The sequence below is a fragment of the Ochlerotatus camptorhynchus genome, unplaced genomic scaffold (assembly GCF_037179485.1).
Source record: "Ochlerotatus camptorhynchus isolate MF236.1 unplaced genomic scaffold, CSIRO-AGI_Acam_v1.1 ptg000747l, whole genome shotgun sequence".
Taxonomy (NCBI): Eukaryota; Metazoa; Arthropoda; class Insecta; order Diptera; family Culicidae; genus Ochlerotatus; species Ochlerotatus camptorhynchus.
In genome coordinates, this window is record NW_027041215.1 from 188,092 (window position 1) to 206,235 (window position 18,144).

The following is an 18,144-nucleotide window of genomic DNA, read 5'->3' on the forward strand; positions in this document are numbered from 1 at the left end:
TCAAACTGAAATCCTAATTAGATAAATTTCGTTTTCATTTTGCTGTACATTTGCTCTTTCTAAAATATGTTGGTGCGGGTTTGTTTTCATTGCCTTAGCATAACATCAAATGTATTACTTGTTTTGTAATCAACAGGAAAAATTGATATCAAATTGAGTTTTCAGTTTGCTCTCACTGTATGCAGAAATAGTTTTCAATGTGATATCACAGGAAGATTTGTTTGCTCTCAATTTTGATATTTTAACCGTTAAAACGACCAAAACGACAGCAACCTGAGTAATCATTATCAGCGAAATCACAACATCAAATTTAGATTTTAATTAGATCTCAGACTTTGCTCGGGATGCCTCTAAAAAAAGTTATAGCTGTTAAATGAGGGTTGGAGAGGTGGCGGTCGGAGGTACCCGAGCAAAGTCTGAGATCAAATTGAAATCTAAATTTGATGTTGTGATTTCGCTGATAATGTTTGCTCAGGTTGTTGTCGTTTTGGTCGCTTTAACGGTTAAAATATCAAAATTGAGAGCAAAAAAATCTTCCTGTGACATCACATTGAAAACTAATTCTGCTATCAGTGAGAGCAAACTGAAAACTCAATTTGATATCAATTTTTCCTGTTGATAACAAAACAAGTAATCAATTTGATGTTATGCTAAGGCAATGAAAACAAACCCGCAACAACATATTTTTGAAGAGCAAATGTACAGCAAAATGAAAACGAAATTTATCAATTGCATAAACTGAAATCAAATTAGGATTTCAGTTTGATGTTGATATCAAAACTTGATTTCAATTTGCTGTCATGTTGATGCTGGACTTTGCTCGGGTAACTACACCTTTATTTCAGTTTGAAACTTTATTCCTATTGATGTGAGTGAGGGCCCGAGCAAAGACTGAGATCAAATTGAAATCTAAATTTGATGTTGTGATTTCGCTGATAATGATTACTCAGGTTGCTGTCGTTTTGGTCTTTTAACGGTTAAAATATCAAAATTGAGAGCAAAAAAATCTTCCTGTGACATCACATTGAAAAATTATTTCTGCTACCAGTGAGAGCAAACTGAAAACCAAATTTGATATCCATTTTTCCTGTTGATAGCAAAACAAGTATTCAATTTGATGTTATGCTAAGGCAATGAAAACAAACCCGCAACAACATATTTCTGGAGAGCAAATGTACAGCAAAATGAAAACAAAATAAGATATTAAATTTGTCAATTGCCTAAACTGAAATCAAATTATGATTTCAGTTTGATGTTGATATCAAAACTTGATTTCATTTTGCTGTCATTTTGATGCTGTACTTTGCTCGGGAAATTTATGATTTCAGTTTGATGTTGATATCAAAACTTGATTTCAATTTGCTGTCATTTTGATGCTGGACTTTGCTCGGGGGGCGTCCTCACTCACATCAATAGAAGTAAAGTTTCAAACTGAAATAACTTTCTTATCTTATCGATTTGATATGTTCAGATGAATTATTCAAAAACAATTTGTCAATATCACAGACACAGTTAAATAAGAGGGGGGCATTACTATACTTCTGCCCTTCTCACTTATATAAATGAGATTAAATATTTGCTCCATTGAATATGCGTAGTTGGAAATGGGGGTGGGCTTACTGTATCCCTTACTTATATCAATGAAAGTAAAGATAAAGACTGAAATAAATTCGTAGTTTCCCATCTCTAGAGTTGATCGGATGGGTTATTCAAAACATTTGCTCAATCTCATAAGCGCAATTTGAAAATGAGTACCCCCTCCCCTTCTCTACTCTTTTGGCTGTAATATAGAATGTCAGTCATATTCACACAAATGTTGGATTGTTATGATTATATTTCAGTTTAATATATTCTACGATTTTTCAGGGTACTCTTTTCGATGCTGTTCGACCACCTGAAGCAAATATTGCTGCTGAAATGGGTCTCTGGTGGATTTCTTGATAAAGCCTGAAGTTAGCTTCACCCCTCATTCAGCCACATCGTTGACAACCATCAAGGAAGCAACTCGTTGTTTCGCACACTCTACACGTTTGCCGGTTTTCGCATGAAGTCGGTCGAAATTTCGAAAAGAAATCAGCACTGTCAAAAATGACGTTTGATATTTGGCTCATCTAAAACGTAGCCCACGTAACGATACCTCAACGAGGGAAATCCGACTGTGTCTGAGACAAAACTCGTTAAGACAGTTTTGGTTTTCTCTTGTTTTTGGTTTTTGACGTAGGACTCCTGTGTTTTATATGTAGAGGAGGCCCTAAAGGCAGTTTAATATTTCAAATTAAAGCTTTATATTTAAGTTTAAAATCTTCAAACAGCGCCCCCCTCTCCAACTATGCATATGAGATCGAGCAATGGTTTTTTAATAATTCATCTGAACATACCAAATCGATAAGATAAGAAACTCCGACATTATTTCAGTGCGGAATCTTACTCCCATTGGTACACGAGCAGTGTTGGCAGAAAAAGTTATTTTTGGCATTTAATTCAAACCATAAATATTTAAACAGTTACAACTTTGTTTATAGACATTCAAGCACCGTACTTCCTTTGGTAAAGTTGTTGGGCACTTCCTGGAATAAATGTGTAATGGTTAGTTGCATGGTTAGTTGCAAGTAAAATTGAGGTCTCTAGGGATAACAATGCAAAAAAGTAAGTTTTCCCATACTAATTTCCATACAAAATTCAAACGCAATGTAGAAAGGCGGGTTACAACCAATCGTCCCCAAATTTTGCTCAGTTGTTTAGGACTCCAAATGGAACCAAAAAAGGGTTGTTCTCGCTTGGGGGAAGTAAAGTTTACGTTTTTCCACTCTAATTTACATGTACTTCTCTGACATTTGCTATGTAAATGTGTGTGTGTTGATGTAAAAATACGAAAATTGCGACTGTATTAGTGCAACAAACTGTGTACTAACTGTGGCTGCAAGTATGAGTGCAATGACGGTCGTGGCTTATTGCGCTTATACTTGAAGCCACCCATAGTTGGTTGTACTAATACTTGGGCATTCATAGAAGTCCATACGCTCTTCTAAAAAAAATAAAACTAGGATCCATTTAAGTATAATTATGTTGAGGAATTACACGTTTAAAATGGGCGGTGGTTTTCATAATATTGAAAAAAAAAACATTTATTTCAGATTGATGACTGTACTGAAACATCAACCCTTCTCAAGAAAGCACCACCACCAATAACACCCTGTAAGACTCCTGAATTAGAATTAATTCATGAAGGAAACGAGGTCACCATCAATGTAAGTTAAATTATTAGTGCCTGCATATAGATTTTCGCTACAGTTTCTAGATTTATGATAGTTAAAAAAAATATTCAAAATTTACAGCGGATTGTTAAAACGATTTGATAATCATTTAGTAATATTATTAAACATGGAAAGATTTAAATTTAACTAATTTTCCATTATGCATTGTTTATACATTTCTCGGATTACAATTAGGCTTTGAAATGATACATACATACATTTATTTGTACAACATCACATTTAAGATAAGACATAATCAACAATAGTATGCAACAATACTCGGTTTGCGGTTGCCGCTCTCCATCCTCGGTCATGCCCAATGCTCGCTAGATCACACTCTACCTGGTCCACCCATCGTGTCTCTGCGCTCCACGCCTTCTTGTGCCAACCGGATCAGTAGCGAACACCAACAGGGTTGTTACCCGGCATTCTTGCAACATGCTCTGCCCACCGCATCCTTCCGGCTTTGGCCACCTGCTGGGTTCGCCGTAGAGTGCAGCGAGCTTCATTCTTCGCCGCCACTCACCGTTCTCCTGCACACCGCCGAAGATCGTCCTTAGCACACGTCGCTCGAAAACTCCGAGTGCTGGCTGGTCCTCCTCGAGCATAGTCCATGTCTCGTGTCCATAGAGGACCACCGGTCTTATTAGCGTTCTGTACATGGTACATTTGGTGCGGGGGAATCTTTTTTGACCGTAGTTTCTTCTGGAGCCCGTAGTAGGCACGACTTCCACTGATGATGCGCCTTCGTATTTCACGGCTCACATTGTTGTCAGCCGTCAGTAAGGATCTAAGGTAAACGAATTCCCCCACTACCTCGAAAGTATCCCCGTCTATCGTGACATTACTTCCTAGACGAATCCCGTCATGTTCGGTTCTGCCTACTAGCATGTACTTGTTTTTGACGCACTCACCACCAGTCCGACCTTTGCTGCTTCGTGTTTCAGGCGGGTGTATAGTTCTGCCACCGTTCCAAATGTTCTTGCGATAATGTCCATGTCGTCCGCAAAGCACACAAATTGACCGGATTTCGTGAAAACTGTACCCCGGCTCTTGAGCCCGGCTTATTTCTTTATTTAACGTCGGTCTCTGTTCCGCAATCTAGTGCCAATCACCGACGGACATCGATTGCCATCCATTGACGGCAGGAAGGCAGCTTCTACACCTGCGAAGGATATCGCACCCATTCAACACACATGGGCCGGGACTAACGGCTTTACTTCCCTTCCGAAGGCAGACGTGACCAGAGATTTTTATGTCTCAGTAAAATCCCACCGACCTCGGCTGGGATTGAGCCCAGACCCATTGGGGTGTGAGAAAGCAGTCACGCTTACCACTACACCACCGGTGCCGGCTGAGTCCGGCTCGTCGCATTACACCTTCTAGAGCGATGTTGAAGAGTAGGCATGAGAGTCCGTCACCTTGTCGCAGTCCTCGGCGAAATTCGAATGAACTGGATAGTTCACCCGAAACCCTTACGCAGTTTTGCACACCGTCCATCGTTGCTTTGATCAGTCTGATCAGCTGCCCAGGAAAGCCGTTCTCGTCCATGATTTTCCATAGCTCTGTGTGGTCGATACTGTCGTATGCCGCCTTAACGTCGATGAACAAATGATGAGTTGGGATCTGGTATTCACGGCATTTCTGGAGGCAACGGTGAAGATCTGGTCCTTTGTCGATCGGCCGTCAATGAAGCCGGCTTGATAACTTCCCACGAACTCGGTCATTTTAGGTGATAGACGACGGAAGATGATCTGAGATAGCACTTTGTAGGCGGCATTCAAAATGGTGATCGCTCTGAAGTTCTCACATTCCAAATGGTCGCCTTTCTTGTGAATGGGGCAGATTACCCCCTCTTTCCACGCCTCCGGTAGCTGTTCTGTTTCTCAGATCCTGACTATCATCCGGTGCAGGCAGGTGGGCAACTTTTCTGGGCCCATCTTGATGAGTTCGGCTGCGATACCATCCTTACCAGCTGCTTTGTTGTTTTTGAGCTACTGAATGGCATCCTTAACTTCGCTCAGCATGGGAGTTGGGTCAGTTCCGTCCTCTTCTGCACTGACGTAGTCGTTTCCTCCATTGCGCTGATCTCCCGTGCTTACGTTCTCCTCGCCATTCAGGTGCGCATCGAAGTGCTGCTTCCACCTTTCAATCACCTCACGTTCGTTCGTCAAGAGGCTCCCGTCCTTATTCTTGCACATTTCGGCTCGTGGCACGAAGCCGTTGCGGGATGCGTTGAGCTTCTGGTAGAACTTCCGTGTTTCTTGGGAACAGCACAGCAGTTCCATTTCGCACTCGGCTTCTTCCAGGCGGCGTTTTTTCTCCCGAAAGATGCAGGTCTGCTGTTTCCGCTTCTGTTTATACCGTTCCACGTTCTGGCGGGTTCCATGCTGCAGCATTACCGCCCGCGCTGCGTTCTTCTCCTCCAAAATCGCCCTGCACTCCTCGTCGAACCATTCATTCCGTCGACTTCTTTCCACGTACCCGATGGTGCTCTCGGCTGCGTCGGTGATGGCTGCTTTTACTGTACTTCAGCAGTCCTCTAGAGGGGGCACATCGAGCTCGCCCTCCTCTGGCAACGCTGCCTCGAGATTCTGCGCGTATGCCAAGGCGACATCCGGTTGCTTCAGTCGCTCTAGGTTGCACCGTGGCGGGCGTCGGTACCGTACATTGTTGATGACGGAAAGTTTTGGGCGCAGTTTGACCATCACCAGGTAGTGGTCAGAGTCGATGTTAGTGCCACGATAGGTCCTGACGTCGATAATGTCGGAGAAGTGCCGTACATCAATCAGAACGTGGTCGATTTGCGATTCCGTCTGCTGTGGTGATCTCCAGGTGTAACGATAGGGGAGGCTGTGTTGGAGGTAGGTGCTACGTATGGCCATGTTCTTGGAGGCGGCGAAATCGATGAGTCGTAGGCCGTTCCCGTTCGTCAGCTGGTGAGCGCTGAACTTTCCAATCGTCGGTCTGAATTCCTCCTTCTGGCCTACCTGAGCGTTCAGGTCTCCTATGGTGATCTTGACGTCGTGGCTTGGGCATCGTACTCGCGGTCGAGCTGCGCGTAAAATGCGTCCTTGTCAGCATCAGTGCTTCCGGAGTGAGGGTTGTGCACGTTGATTATGCTAAAGTTGAAGAATCGGCCCTTGATCCTCAACCTACACATTCTTTCGTCGATCGGCCACCAACCGATCACGCGCTTCTGCATTTCGCCCATCACGATGAAAGTGGTCCTTCAGTAGATTGGCGAGTATTCGGGTGCTCCCGATGAAATTGAGAGATCGACAGTTCCACGTGCCGAGTTTCCAATCGCAAGTCCTATTTCGTCACTGGGGTCGTTGCCGTTGGTCTCGGTTCGTATTCCTCTGTTGCTGATTTTCCGTTGCAATGCTTTTTTTACGGCTTTTTCGCAGGGCCTGACACCAACCCCCTAACTTTCCGGAAGACCAGGGTGCACAGTTGTGCTTAGAGTCCTACACTGGCACTCGGACGTAGATCAGCCGCCCCTAACATGGGGAACAGACGCTGTTGTGAGCCGCTCCTCCTGGAGAACAGACGCTCAGGCTTGCCGAAGCAAACCCCCCTTCCCTGTCAGCCTATGACCAAAGTTCCCACCGGGGTTGGTTACCCGATCTTCCCTAAGGTTGTTCCCAGTTCCCGGCCGGTACCACTGGGTGGTAGGGATAGGAGTTGCTGGGAAGAGGCTAGTGATCTCAATGGAATCTGTATTGCACATTACCCAGCATTAACCGCTTTGACATGATACTAATTCCGAATAAGGAATTCGATCAGTGTAAACCAATATTCTGCGAAGGATATCGCACCCATTCAACACACATGGGCCGGGACTAACGGCTTTACTTCCCTTCCGAAGGCAGACGTGACCAGAGATTTTTATGCCTCAGTAAAATCCCACCGACCTCGGCTGGGATTGAGCCCAGACCCATTGGGGTGTGAGAAAGCAGTCACGCTTACCACTACACCACCGGTGCCGGCTGAGTCCGGCTCGTCGCATTACACCTTCTAGAGCGATGTTGAAGAGTAGGCATGAGAGTCCGTCACCTTGTCGCAGTCCTCGGCGAAATTCGAATGAACTGGATAGTTCACCCGAAACCCTTACGCAGTTTTGCACACCGTCCATCGTTGCTTTGATCAGTCTGATCAGCTGCCCAGGAAAGCCGTTCTCGTCCATGATTTTCCATAGCTCTGTGTGGTCGATACTGTCGTATGCCGCCTTAACGTCGATGAACAAATGATGAGTTGGGATCTGGTATTCACGGCATTTCTGGAGGCAACGGTGAAGATCTGGTCCTTTGTCGATCGGCCGTCAATGAAGCCGGCTTGATAACTTCCCACGAACTCGGTCATTTTAGGTGATAGACGACGGAAGATGATCTGAGATAGCACTTTGTAGGCGGCATTCAAAATGGTGATCGCTCTGAAGTTCTCACATTACAAATGGTCGCCTTTCTTGTGAATGGGGCAGATTACCCCCTCTTTCCACGCCTCCGGTAGCTGTTCTGTTTCTCAGATCCTGACTATCATCCGGTGCAGACAGGTAAACCAATATTCATACAAAAATTGCAGTTTAACGACATGTCAAACGCGAAGGCGACCGGCTTACAGTCGATTTGTTCTCTTATTGTTTCGCATCGTTCTGTTTTTTTTTAATAATAACTTTATTTGTACAGGCTCAATCGAATAAACTTCACAGAGCCGAGTTATCATTTTCGTTATACATTATTAATGTCTTATATTTAAATTTAAAGGAACCGGACCGTATACTCGCGGTTGTCTCGAGGTTAGTGGAGATTTACAATATTTTGGATGGGAAAAAGGAGAAGGACGTGAGAAATGTGATTTACGATGCAAATATATTTTTTTTACTTATTTCTATTTATCATGAAAACCAACATTAAAAAACCCACACGTACAAAATACAAACTAAACACAAGGTTATTCAAACATGCAATCTAAGGTTAATATTCTTACAGTAAACATATATGAGTTTCATAAACTCCAGATCGCGTCCAGCCAAAATATCCAGAACTTGAACATTAGGTTGGTAACCTTGTCCACATTCACAGAGATTGCTATCCCCCAGCCCAATACGGAACAAGTGAGCGTTTAACGAATAGTGATTGGACATGAGGTGAGACATCAGACGTATGAAGTCTCGACCCACCTCCAACCCCTTGAACCAAGGACTCTTCGACACCTTAGGGATGATCGAGTATAGTCATCGTCCCAAACTCCCTTCACTCCATTTATTTTGCCAGCTGGCGAGTGACTGTTGACGATAAATGAAGAAAAATTCATTGTAGGCGATTTGACGCTCGTAACTATCGCCTTCCATAGCGCCCACGTTAGCAAGTGAGTCCGCCATCTCATTGCCCGGAATCGAGCAATGAGATGGGTCCCATACAAAGGTGATGACAAAAGATCTTAAAGATAAAGCACTTAAACGCTCCCGTATTTTCATGAGAAAATACGAGGAGTGCATTACCGGCCTCATGGAGCGAACAGCCTCGACAGAACTGAGACAATCCGTAAAAATAAAATAGTGATCTGGTGCAAGTGAGGCGACAGTTTCTAGCGTATATTGTATTGCCGCCAGTCCAGCAACATATACGAAACAAGGATCATAAAGCATTCGAGAGGCGCTATAGAATGTGTTGGGGGATTTAGGTTCGTTGGTTGAGCTGAATATTGCGTTTGCCTTTCCGTGCTCCAAATATACACCTTGTATCCACCGTCATGTACTTTAGATCCTACGTTGTGTGTTTGTCCAGAATCGTACTATTTTTTTTTCCTTCCAATTCCGATCATTTCCGAATATCCTAGGTATCCTCTGGCTCCACTTTATTCGTACGGGTTAAAGCGCGTGCGTGTATATTTTTGCCTTTATTCGGTTGGCTAACTAAATTCACTGTGTTCGTTATCTGTCTATCATACCTAGGAATTCATGTAGGTACTGTCTCTTCGTGTTCTATTCGTGTTGAGTGTTCATTTAGGTACTAATTGTGTAAGTATTTAGTGAGTGTCTTCTATATGTGGTGAATGTATAACAGTTCTGTATCAACCAGTGTTGTAAATTCAATTTTAAATAATTCAACAATCGCTTAATACTAAAACATCCAACAGAATTCGTTATAAATACCAAAATCAACGGACGCCTCTATTAGTGATCCATCTATGAAGAACGATCTTGCGGAATCATCTTGGCCAAACTTTACAGTGTATAATGACGGAACAATCATGGAACGATGATGTTCTGAGATTCTGCGAATCTCTTGTGTCATAGATAAATCAAAACTAACTGAATTGCCGAAGTCGAAGAAGCATACACGATGAGGATTATGCTGTGAAAGGCTGACATCTTGTGTTATGTACACGAAATACAATGACATAAAACGAGTTTGAGGGTTTAGCTCAAGAAGCTTTTCAAAGTTTTCGATTACCAGTGGGTTCATGACTTCACAACGGGTGAGGAGCCTGAGGGACAATTCCGAAAACCGATCCGAAAGTGGCAACATGCCCGCCAACACTTCTAGACTCATCGTATGAGTCGAGTGCATGCATACTAACGCGATACGAAGCCAACGATACGGGATCCGTCCCAGTTTGATGATATGTGTTTAGTGCGCTTTTTTAATAGCTTCTCAAACATTGATTTTAGGGGTATAGTTTGTTTAAAGGTGGTTTTTTTAGAGTAAATTCGGTCGACTTCGGTTGAGGATTTTGTTTTCGCTAGCGCTGATTTCATCTGTTTTTCGCATATTTTGTAAATTAATATCTATCACATCTTAAGAAGTTTTTTTTTTGTGATATTATAATTAACGTGAAAAATCTGGGACAAGAATTTGTTTCGAGTAGCTGTGTTGCTGTGGTGTCGCGTCGGTCGGGTTTTCATTTCGCTTGTTTTTGGTGCTTTGCCTTCCTCCCAAGAAGAGTTTTACCAGGTATTTTTTTCTTTTCTTGGTGCTGGCGTTCTGCCTTCTGGAGGATGCACGCGAATGAGGTGTCAAGCAAAAATTCGGTGCAAATGAAAAACTTCGAATGTGATTCAAAATGTCGTGTTGGGTTGTAAAAACAACGCGGAAGATTTTTTCGATTACCGCGAGTAAACAAACCGGTCCTTTTTCGGAGGCAGAATTTAGTGCGATCCATCTGATTTATAATCAATCATAAATGCATATTTCCATATATTAACCAGCAACTACCCCTAACAATATCGATTATTTAAGAATAACTTTTTTGTTTCAAGAGATAATTAGTTACAATTTTCAGCAAAAGCATGTGTTTGAACATGCAAAATATAGTTGTACAAGAAACCAAAATTGTAGGATGCTTAGAAAATCAGTTATACTAAAAAACATGATTTACAGGGGCCTTTCACGAAAAATGATACATATCTCGCAATTTATAAGAGCTAGAAATTTTGGGTATCTCGCAAAGTTGCTTAAAATAACATTTGCTACAACTTTATTCAAGACGTTTAGTTTCTATCTGAATCAGATAAAAAAATATTTTTTTTTATCTCACTTTAGGTAGATTAATTACCAAACCGTCTTCATCAATAGAAGCGGATTAACATATGCAAAAACATCTTAAAACAAACTGTGTGTTTGTATGTGTGTTTGTGTTTGTGTGTGTGTGTGTGTGTGTGTGTGTGTGTGTGTGTGTGTGTGTGTGTGTGTGTGTGTGTGTGTGTGTGTGTTATGTGTGTTCATGTGCGTGTGTGAGTGCGTGTGTGAGTGCGTGTGTGTGTATGTGTGTTTGTGTGTGTGTGTGTGTGTGTGTGTGTGTGTGTGTGTGTGTGTGTGTGTGTGTGTGTGTGTGTGTGTTTTTATGTGTGTGTGTGTGTGTGTGTGTGTGTGTGTGTGTGTGTGTGTGTGCGTGTGTGTGTGTGTGTGTATATGTGTGTGTGTGTGTGTGTGTGTATGTGTGTGTGTATGTGTGTGTGTGTGTGTGTGTGTGTGTGGTTCTGCTTCGTTTTCAGCGCTTCAATCCAGGCTGGACCTCCGTACCTTAGTATTGATGAGGAAACACTAGCCAGAAGACGTCTCTTGCTGCTGCTTGGACCAGAATTGTTCGGCATGATTCTGGCTATTGCGTTGATGACCTTCGTCGCCTTCTCGCAAGCATATTCGATGTGGCTATTAAAGTTTAGCCGGTCGTCGATCATCACTCCCAGATACTTAAGCATGCGCTTCGAAGCAATGGTGTGCTCTCCAACGGTAATTTCTGCCCGCTGCACTGCTTTGCAGTTACTGACCAACATCACTTCTGTTTTGTGGTGGGCTATCTGCAGCTTCGCTCCTTGCATCCAGTTATCAATCGTATCTATCGCCTCGGCCGCCAACATTTCCACTTCTTCCAGCGTCTCACCGGTTACCGTCAAGACGACATCGTCCGCAAAGCCAACGATCTCAACTCCTTTGGGCAGCTTGAGCGTCAGCACGCCATTGTACATTCCGTTCCACAGCGTGGGACCTAGAATGGAGCCTTGGGGAACCCCCGCCGTGATTCTAAGCGATTTCTGCCCCGTGTCTGTCACGTAGACATGGACCCGGTTCTGGAAATAACTACTTAGAATCCTGCAGAGGTAGCCTGGAACCCTCATTCTATGGAGCGCCTTGGCGATGGCCTCCCAGCTGGCGCTATTGAATGCATTCTTGACATCGATCGTAATCACGGCGCAGTATCGATTTCCTCTCCGCTTCTGTTTGGAAGCTTTCTCGGCTCTGTCAATCACTGTCCGAATTGCATCCACCGTCGATCTCCCTTTCCGGAATCCAAACTGTCTCTCCGACAATCCGTGTTCACTCTCCATGCATTTCGTCAGCCTGTTGAGGATGATCCTCTCTAAGAGCTTTCCTACAGTATTCAGCAAGCATATTGGCCTATACGATGCAGGATCCCCCGGCGGTTTTCCGGGCTTCGGCAACAGCACAAGCTTTTGTACCTTCCACCTATCAGGGAACTGACCATCGTCCAGACATTTCTGCAGCACCATCCTGAACATGTCCGGGAACGTCTGGATCGCCGCCTTCAACGCCACGTTGGGAATTCCATCCGGGCCGGGAGCGAAATAAACTTTCAACCCTTTCGCTGCTGCTATGAGTTCCTCGTTGGAGACTTGTTCAACGTTGTCTTCATCTACCTCGCCATATGGTGTAGGTGGCCAGTTCGTTGGGTCATGCTGTGGGAAAAGTCCCTCCACGATGACTTTCAGCTTGTTGTGACACATTTCAACCGGCATCGTTGGGCCTCTGATCTTCGCCATCGCAACTCGGTATGCGTTGCCCCAGGGGTTGGCATCGGCATCGCGGCACAACTCCTTGAAACTATTTGACTTGCTCAGCTTTATCTTTCGTTTCAGTGCAGCCCTGGCCTCTCGGAACACCACCCTGCTATCTTCTCTGTCTGCTTCTGTTCTTGCTCTCTGAGCACGCCTTCTGGCTAGAAGACAAGTAGCACGGAGGGTGCTAATTTCCTCGTTCCACCAGTAGGCTGGACGCCGCCTGTTCGTTGGCTCCAGTTTTCTCGGCATAGTTGTGTCACATGCCCTTGCTAATAATTCGGTCAACTCGTTCGCGCTTAGGCCCGGGACGCTGTTGTCTACCCTTAGAGCTTCGATGAAGAGATCCTTATTGAATGCCTTCGTCTTCCACTTCCGCTCGCTTACTTTCGTCCTCCACATTTCCACCGGTGTTCGTTCGCCGATACTGTACCGGATCGCCTGATGGTCACTATGGGTGTACTCCTTGCACACTGTCCAGTTCATATTTGCCATTAGCGACGTACTGCAGAAAGTAACGTCGATAATGGATTCCCTACCATCTTTGCGGAAGGTGCTGATGGTTCCTTCGTTGGCCAGACTGACGTTCAACTTTGCCAGAGCTTCCAGCAGGCTATACCCTCTTGCGTTGGTACATCTGCTCCCCCAATCCACTGCCCAAGCATTGAAGTCTCCTGCGATGACGACTGGTCTCCGTCCAATGAGCTCTTCGGTGAGCCCATCTAGCATCTGGTGGAACTGCTCAATTGTCCATCTCGGGGGTGCGTAGCAACTACATACATAGATTCCATTGATTTTGGCGATCACGAAACCTTCGTATGGGATTGCCACCACTTGTTGAATGGGATACCTGCCCATGACTTGTATGGCCGCCATTCCTGCTCTATCCGCCACCCAGTTACCATTATCGAGAGGGACTCGATATGGCTCTGAAATGATTGCAACGTCGCACTTTGTTTCCGTTGTTGACTGCCACAACAGTTGCTGTGCTGTGCTACAATGATTGAGATTTATTTGGGTTACCTTCATTCTTGCTGGCCCACCATCGTCTTCTTGAACTCAGGGCACCTGAAACTTCCCGCACACTAACTTTAGATTACTGGAGTCAGTAAAATTTTACTGGGTTTTTGAATTGCGGATCGCCCAGTAATCATCACAGAAATAATTTGCATTACCGAACTGTCCATAAAGTCAATCTGTCAAAAATAACTGTTCATTCAGTAATTGGTTCTAGTTGCGTATACTGGAAAACCCAGTATTTTCTTTTTGTTTATTTCGCTGCAATTTAACTGAGAAGACAGTTATTTGGTTCATTATTATACCGAGCTACCCAGTTATATTAAAAGTAGCAAATGTGCAGTAATAAAAGCATGAATCCTGGTGCAATTCACCGTTTATAATATGCCAATTAATATGACGACTTAATCCCTTGACGTACCCCGGAATAGCGCGTCGACAGTGAAAGCAAACAATACAAACATCCATTTTGTTAATCAAAATTTGTTGGAGATCAAGGAACTGCAAAAAGAGTAAATAATTAGTGTTGGTACCAACGAAATAGGTCTTCAATTTCGCTGTCGAGCTTTCCCAGTTCCGTCATGATATAATTCATGATATTATTCAAATTTTAACAAAACTGCGCGATTCAACATTTGCTCCCGGATTTTACTGAAGCTAAAATGGCGGCGGGAATAAAATTGACAGGTTAGAGTTTACAATTCGTGGTCGGTAAAACAAGGTGGCTATTTTGCTGACCAGTCGGTAAAAAAATAAAGACTACTTTGTGCACAGTAATTATTTTTACTGACTTTTCGTGAAATCACGAAAATTTGGAAATTAACGACTTTCTCAGTAAATAAATGTTCTGTGTACAGTATTTTGCATCAAACGATACCGAAGTTCAGTTTGTGTTTTACAGAACGTCGGTTATTCACCTGATTTAAACTGAATTTTCAGTACATCTTTCGTTTTACCGTGTAAGCCCAGTACAAAAAAATACCGAACAACTAAATGCTGGATTAGTGTGCGTCACATGGCCGTTTCCGTCCTCCTTTTTGCAGAGCATGCACCTCGGTTGCTTTGTACAGTCTTTTGCAACGTGCCCCTTCTCTCCGCATTTCCTGCACAGATCAGATCTGTCAGGGCCTTTGCAGTGTCTCGCCTGGTGACCGAAGCCCATGCATTTGTAGCATCTCTCCATTTTCTTAGATACCCGAGGAATAGCTTTCAACGGGCACACTGACCACCCAACCTTGATTCGGCCAGTCTTCAGCAGCTCGTTAGCTGCGTCCGAAGAAAGTCGTATCGACGCCGTCTGCGTGCCACCATACGCCTTTCTCAACCGAATTGCCATCGGTACGTCTCCCAGGTTGCATTGCACCTTCAGCGCACTTTTCAACTCGTCTTCTGTTGTGATCTCGTCCAGATCCCTGCACTCGACCACTGACTCCTGGGATAAGGCTCTTACGTTCGCCGTCTCGCCAAGAGATTTTTCGACGAGCTCCTTAAAAGCTGAGCTCTTAACCGTAGGGTCCCTTTTCAGCTCGAATAGCATCTCGCCTTTCTGGGTTCGCCTGGTTTTCACCACATTCTCGCCTAGTTGTTTCAACTCCGGATCCTCTCTCACTTTCCGGAGGAGTGCTGCGTAGGACGTTTTGTCCTTCGCCTCAACAACCAGAGCGTCACCCTTGCTTCTCTCCCTACGAGGCCTAGGCTTCTCCTTATTCTTCCTGTCTTCCTTCTTCTTCTCTTCCTTCTTCCTCGCTTCATCTTCCTTCTTCCTCGCTTCCTCTTCCTTCTTCCTCACTTCATCTTCCTTCTGTTTTTTCTTCCTCTCCTTCTGGTTCTCGACTTTACGCCACGCACCATTTTCTCCCATCTCCTTGATGCCTTCCTCGTCGTCCCTGCGTTTTTTGGGCTCCTCCTCATCTCCTGGCGTGTCCCTATCTCTCTTTTCAGGACGTGGATTTGTGGGTCCCTTCGGAGTCTCATGTGCTTGAGCCAGTCTTATGCTCTCCTTGGCCTCCAGCAGAGCCTTTTCGGCATTTTCGGCTCTTTTTCTCCACTCTTGACATTCCCGATCTGCCACTGTTATGCAGGATTTGATACCGGTCACAAGTTGCTTGATCTCTTTGTGTACGTTGTTTTTATCCTTCACGAACACATAGAGATCATCGATCTTCCTCCTGACCTCCGTCATTTTGGTTCTCCCGAGCTGCAGTTCTTGAGATTTGCTACTGCTGGATATCAGTGTGAATATCTGGCTTAGCTCAACGCCTGGCTGCTCTTCTTGAAACTTACTGCTGCTGCTGGAACTCGCAGTGACCCCCAGGTTCGACACTGGTGATCTCTGCAATATCCCACTCCTTGCGAACACGTTCGCTCCTCCGTTTTCACTGTCTGGCGTATTGCCGTCGTTCTTCATATTTTTTTTGGTTTTTTCTTTTTCTTCATTTTTATTTTTTTTCTCCAATTTTATCCATTCTGGTGGGTCCCCCCTTCGGGCCGCTATCTCCACTCGTTGTATGTAGTCTCCTATCGTGATCCCATGGTTATCTATGCAAGCAGGGAGGCCATGCTAGGGTTGACACGGTCCTTCATGGGGGCCGTGTTCAGAGCCAGATCGGCGTAAGTCAGGAATGTTACATCTGAGCCTACTACTCACCAATCACCAATTGGTGACGAGTTTTGAACGTATCTGGAGGCCTGCCAAGGTTTTACCGGGACGGGGGCAGCCGCACTATTAGCCCACTCGCCATTTCAATAAGGTGTCACCCTTCTTTACTTAGGGAGCAGAATAGCACGACTGTCAGCCCTGTAGCGTGGTATCCAATCCATTGTACCGTGTCGTGTCCATAGTTCCATGCCGTATCCAGTATGCCGTAATAAGGATCTTACTGGCGTCGATCCTAATGTGCCGGTTGGCACTCCTGCGGGTTGACGAAGCATTTCCTCTATCGCCGTGTTATGGTTACCGCGCCAGTGTTCGCGTCGCACCCCCTCACTTTGCTATTGTCAGAAGGACAACATTGCCCAGGCTACACCACGGGGAGGCGTGAGGTAGGAACTTGTGAGAACCATAGCTAGGTTGTCAACTCACCATTTGCAGCCCGTGTGTGTGTGTGTGTGTGTGTGTGTGTGTGTGTGTGTGTGTGTGTGTGTGTGTGTGTTTGTGTGTGTGTGTGTGTGTGTGTGTATGTGTGTTTATGTGTGTGTGTGTGTGTATGTGTATGTGTGTTTATGCGTGTGTTTGTGTGTGTGTGTGTGTGTGTGTGTATGTTTTTTTTTTTTTTTTTTTTTTTTTTTTTTTTTTTTTTTTTTTTTTTTTTTTTTGGCAAGGAGGAAACCTTCTAAAAGGCCATCGTGCCACCACTGACGACTGGGCGCACAGTCGCGGTGACACGGTGTGTGGGATTCTTACCGCACTAAAACCTCCTTAGACGCCTTGCCCTTTTCCCCCGGAACCACTTGTCGTATTACTTCGGAGGGGGCCGTGCATTACGCACCTCACTTTACCTCAGCTAATTGGCGCTTCCAGTTCGCTGATCGTCTCTCCAATTTGTGAGCCATTTAGCTCCCAGCGTCACGTTCTACTCGGTTATTATCCCTGGTTGTGGATACAGCCTACTCTGACGGAGAGTTCTCCCGGCTTCGGCTTTCAGTTCGCGCTTGTGTGAGCACATTACTACTTTCTAGTTGGTCTTCCCGCCATTTTCGCTGCAGCGCTGACATGATCTGCGTTACTGCTCTGCTGACGGCGTTAAAGGTGCCCACCTCTCGACACATTTCTTCGACGATATTCTCCGTGCTAAGGGCGAGCATATCCTCTCGCACATCATCAAATCTAGGACATTCGAAGACCACGTGCTCTGGTGATTCTTCCACATTCCCACACTCCGGACAGAAGGGTGACGTTGTGTGTCCGAACCGATGCAGGTACTTCCTGAAGCAGCCATGACCAGACAGGAACTGCGTCAAGTGGAAGTTGACTTCTCCATGCTTCCTGTTCACCCAGGTCGAAAGAGTCGGTATTAGCCTGTGTGTCCATCTACCGTTCTCTGCTGCATCCCACTCCTGCTGCCACTTAGCCATCGACTCCGTTCTCACCATTTTTCGTACTCCTCTGGTTTCTCTCGTCATATAGCACTCGTAGTCCTCCGCCAAGGTGATGCCGATTGGGATCATACCGGCGATAACGCATACTGCGTCCATCGAAATGGTTCTGTACGCACTCACGACTCGCATGGCCATGAGCCGGAACGTACTGCTCAATTTCCTTTGGTTCTGCTTCGTTTTCAGCGCTTCAATCCAGACTGGACCTCCGTACCTTAGTATTGAGGAGGAAACACTAGCCAGAAGACGTCTCTTGCTGCTGCTTGGACCAGAATTGTTCGGCATGATTCTGGCTATTGCGTTGATAACCTTCGCCGCCTTCTCGCAAGCATATTCGATGTGGCTATTAAAGTTTAGCCGGTCGTCGATCATCACTCCCAGATACTTTAGCATGCGCTTCGAAGCAATGGTGTGCTCTCCAACGGTAATTTCTGCCCGCTGCATTGCTTTGCAATTACTGACCAACATCACTTCTGT

General features: G+C 44.9%; 2 protein-coding genes across 4 annotated transcripts in view; one reads left to right on the plus strand and one right to left on the minus strand.

The window, feature by feature from the left end:
• The window catches only part of LOC135714870 (inactivation-no-after-potential D protein-like), a 271,137-nt gene that overhangs the window by 125,640 nt on the left and 127,353 nt on the right, over positions 1–18,144 (plus strand). For all 3 annotated transcript variants that reach the window (XM_065238285.1, XM_065238284.1, XM_065238283.1), the window contains one exon: positions 3,135–3,248. In XM_065238285.1, the coding sequence (XP_065094357.1) occupies positions 3,135–3,248 (114 nt within the window). The remainder of the gene's footprint in view (positions 1–3,134; positions 3,249–18,144) is intronic.
• On the minus strand, positions 3,803–5,681 carry LOC135714872 (uncharacterized). Its single transcript, XM_065238286.1, has 2 exons — positions 4,597–5,681; positions 3,803–4,215 (listed from the first exon to the last, which is right to left on the minus strand). Exon 1 carries the CDS (start codon positions 5,651–5,653, stop codon positions 5,249–5,251), a length of 405 nt encoding a protein of 134 aa, XP_065094358.1. The 5' UTR covers positions 5,654–5,681; the 3' UTR covers positions 3,803–4,215; positions 4,597–5,248.

Excerpts from the sequence above, each read along its gene's own strand:
- LOC135714872 (XM_065238286.1), bottom strand. The coding sequence starts at position 5,653 with ATGCTGCAGCATGGAACCCGCCAGAACGTGGAACGGTATAAACAGAAG.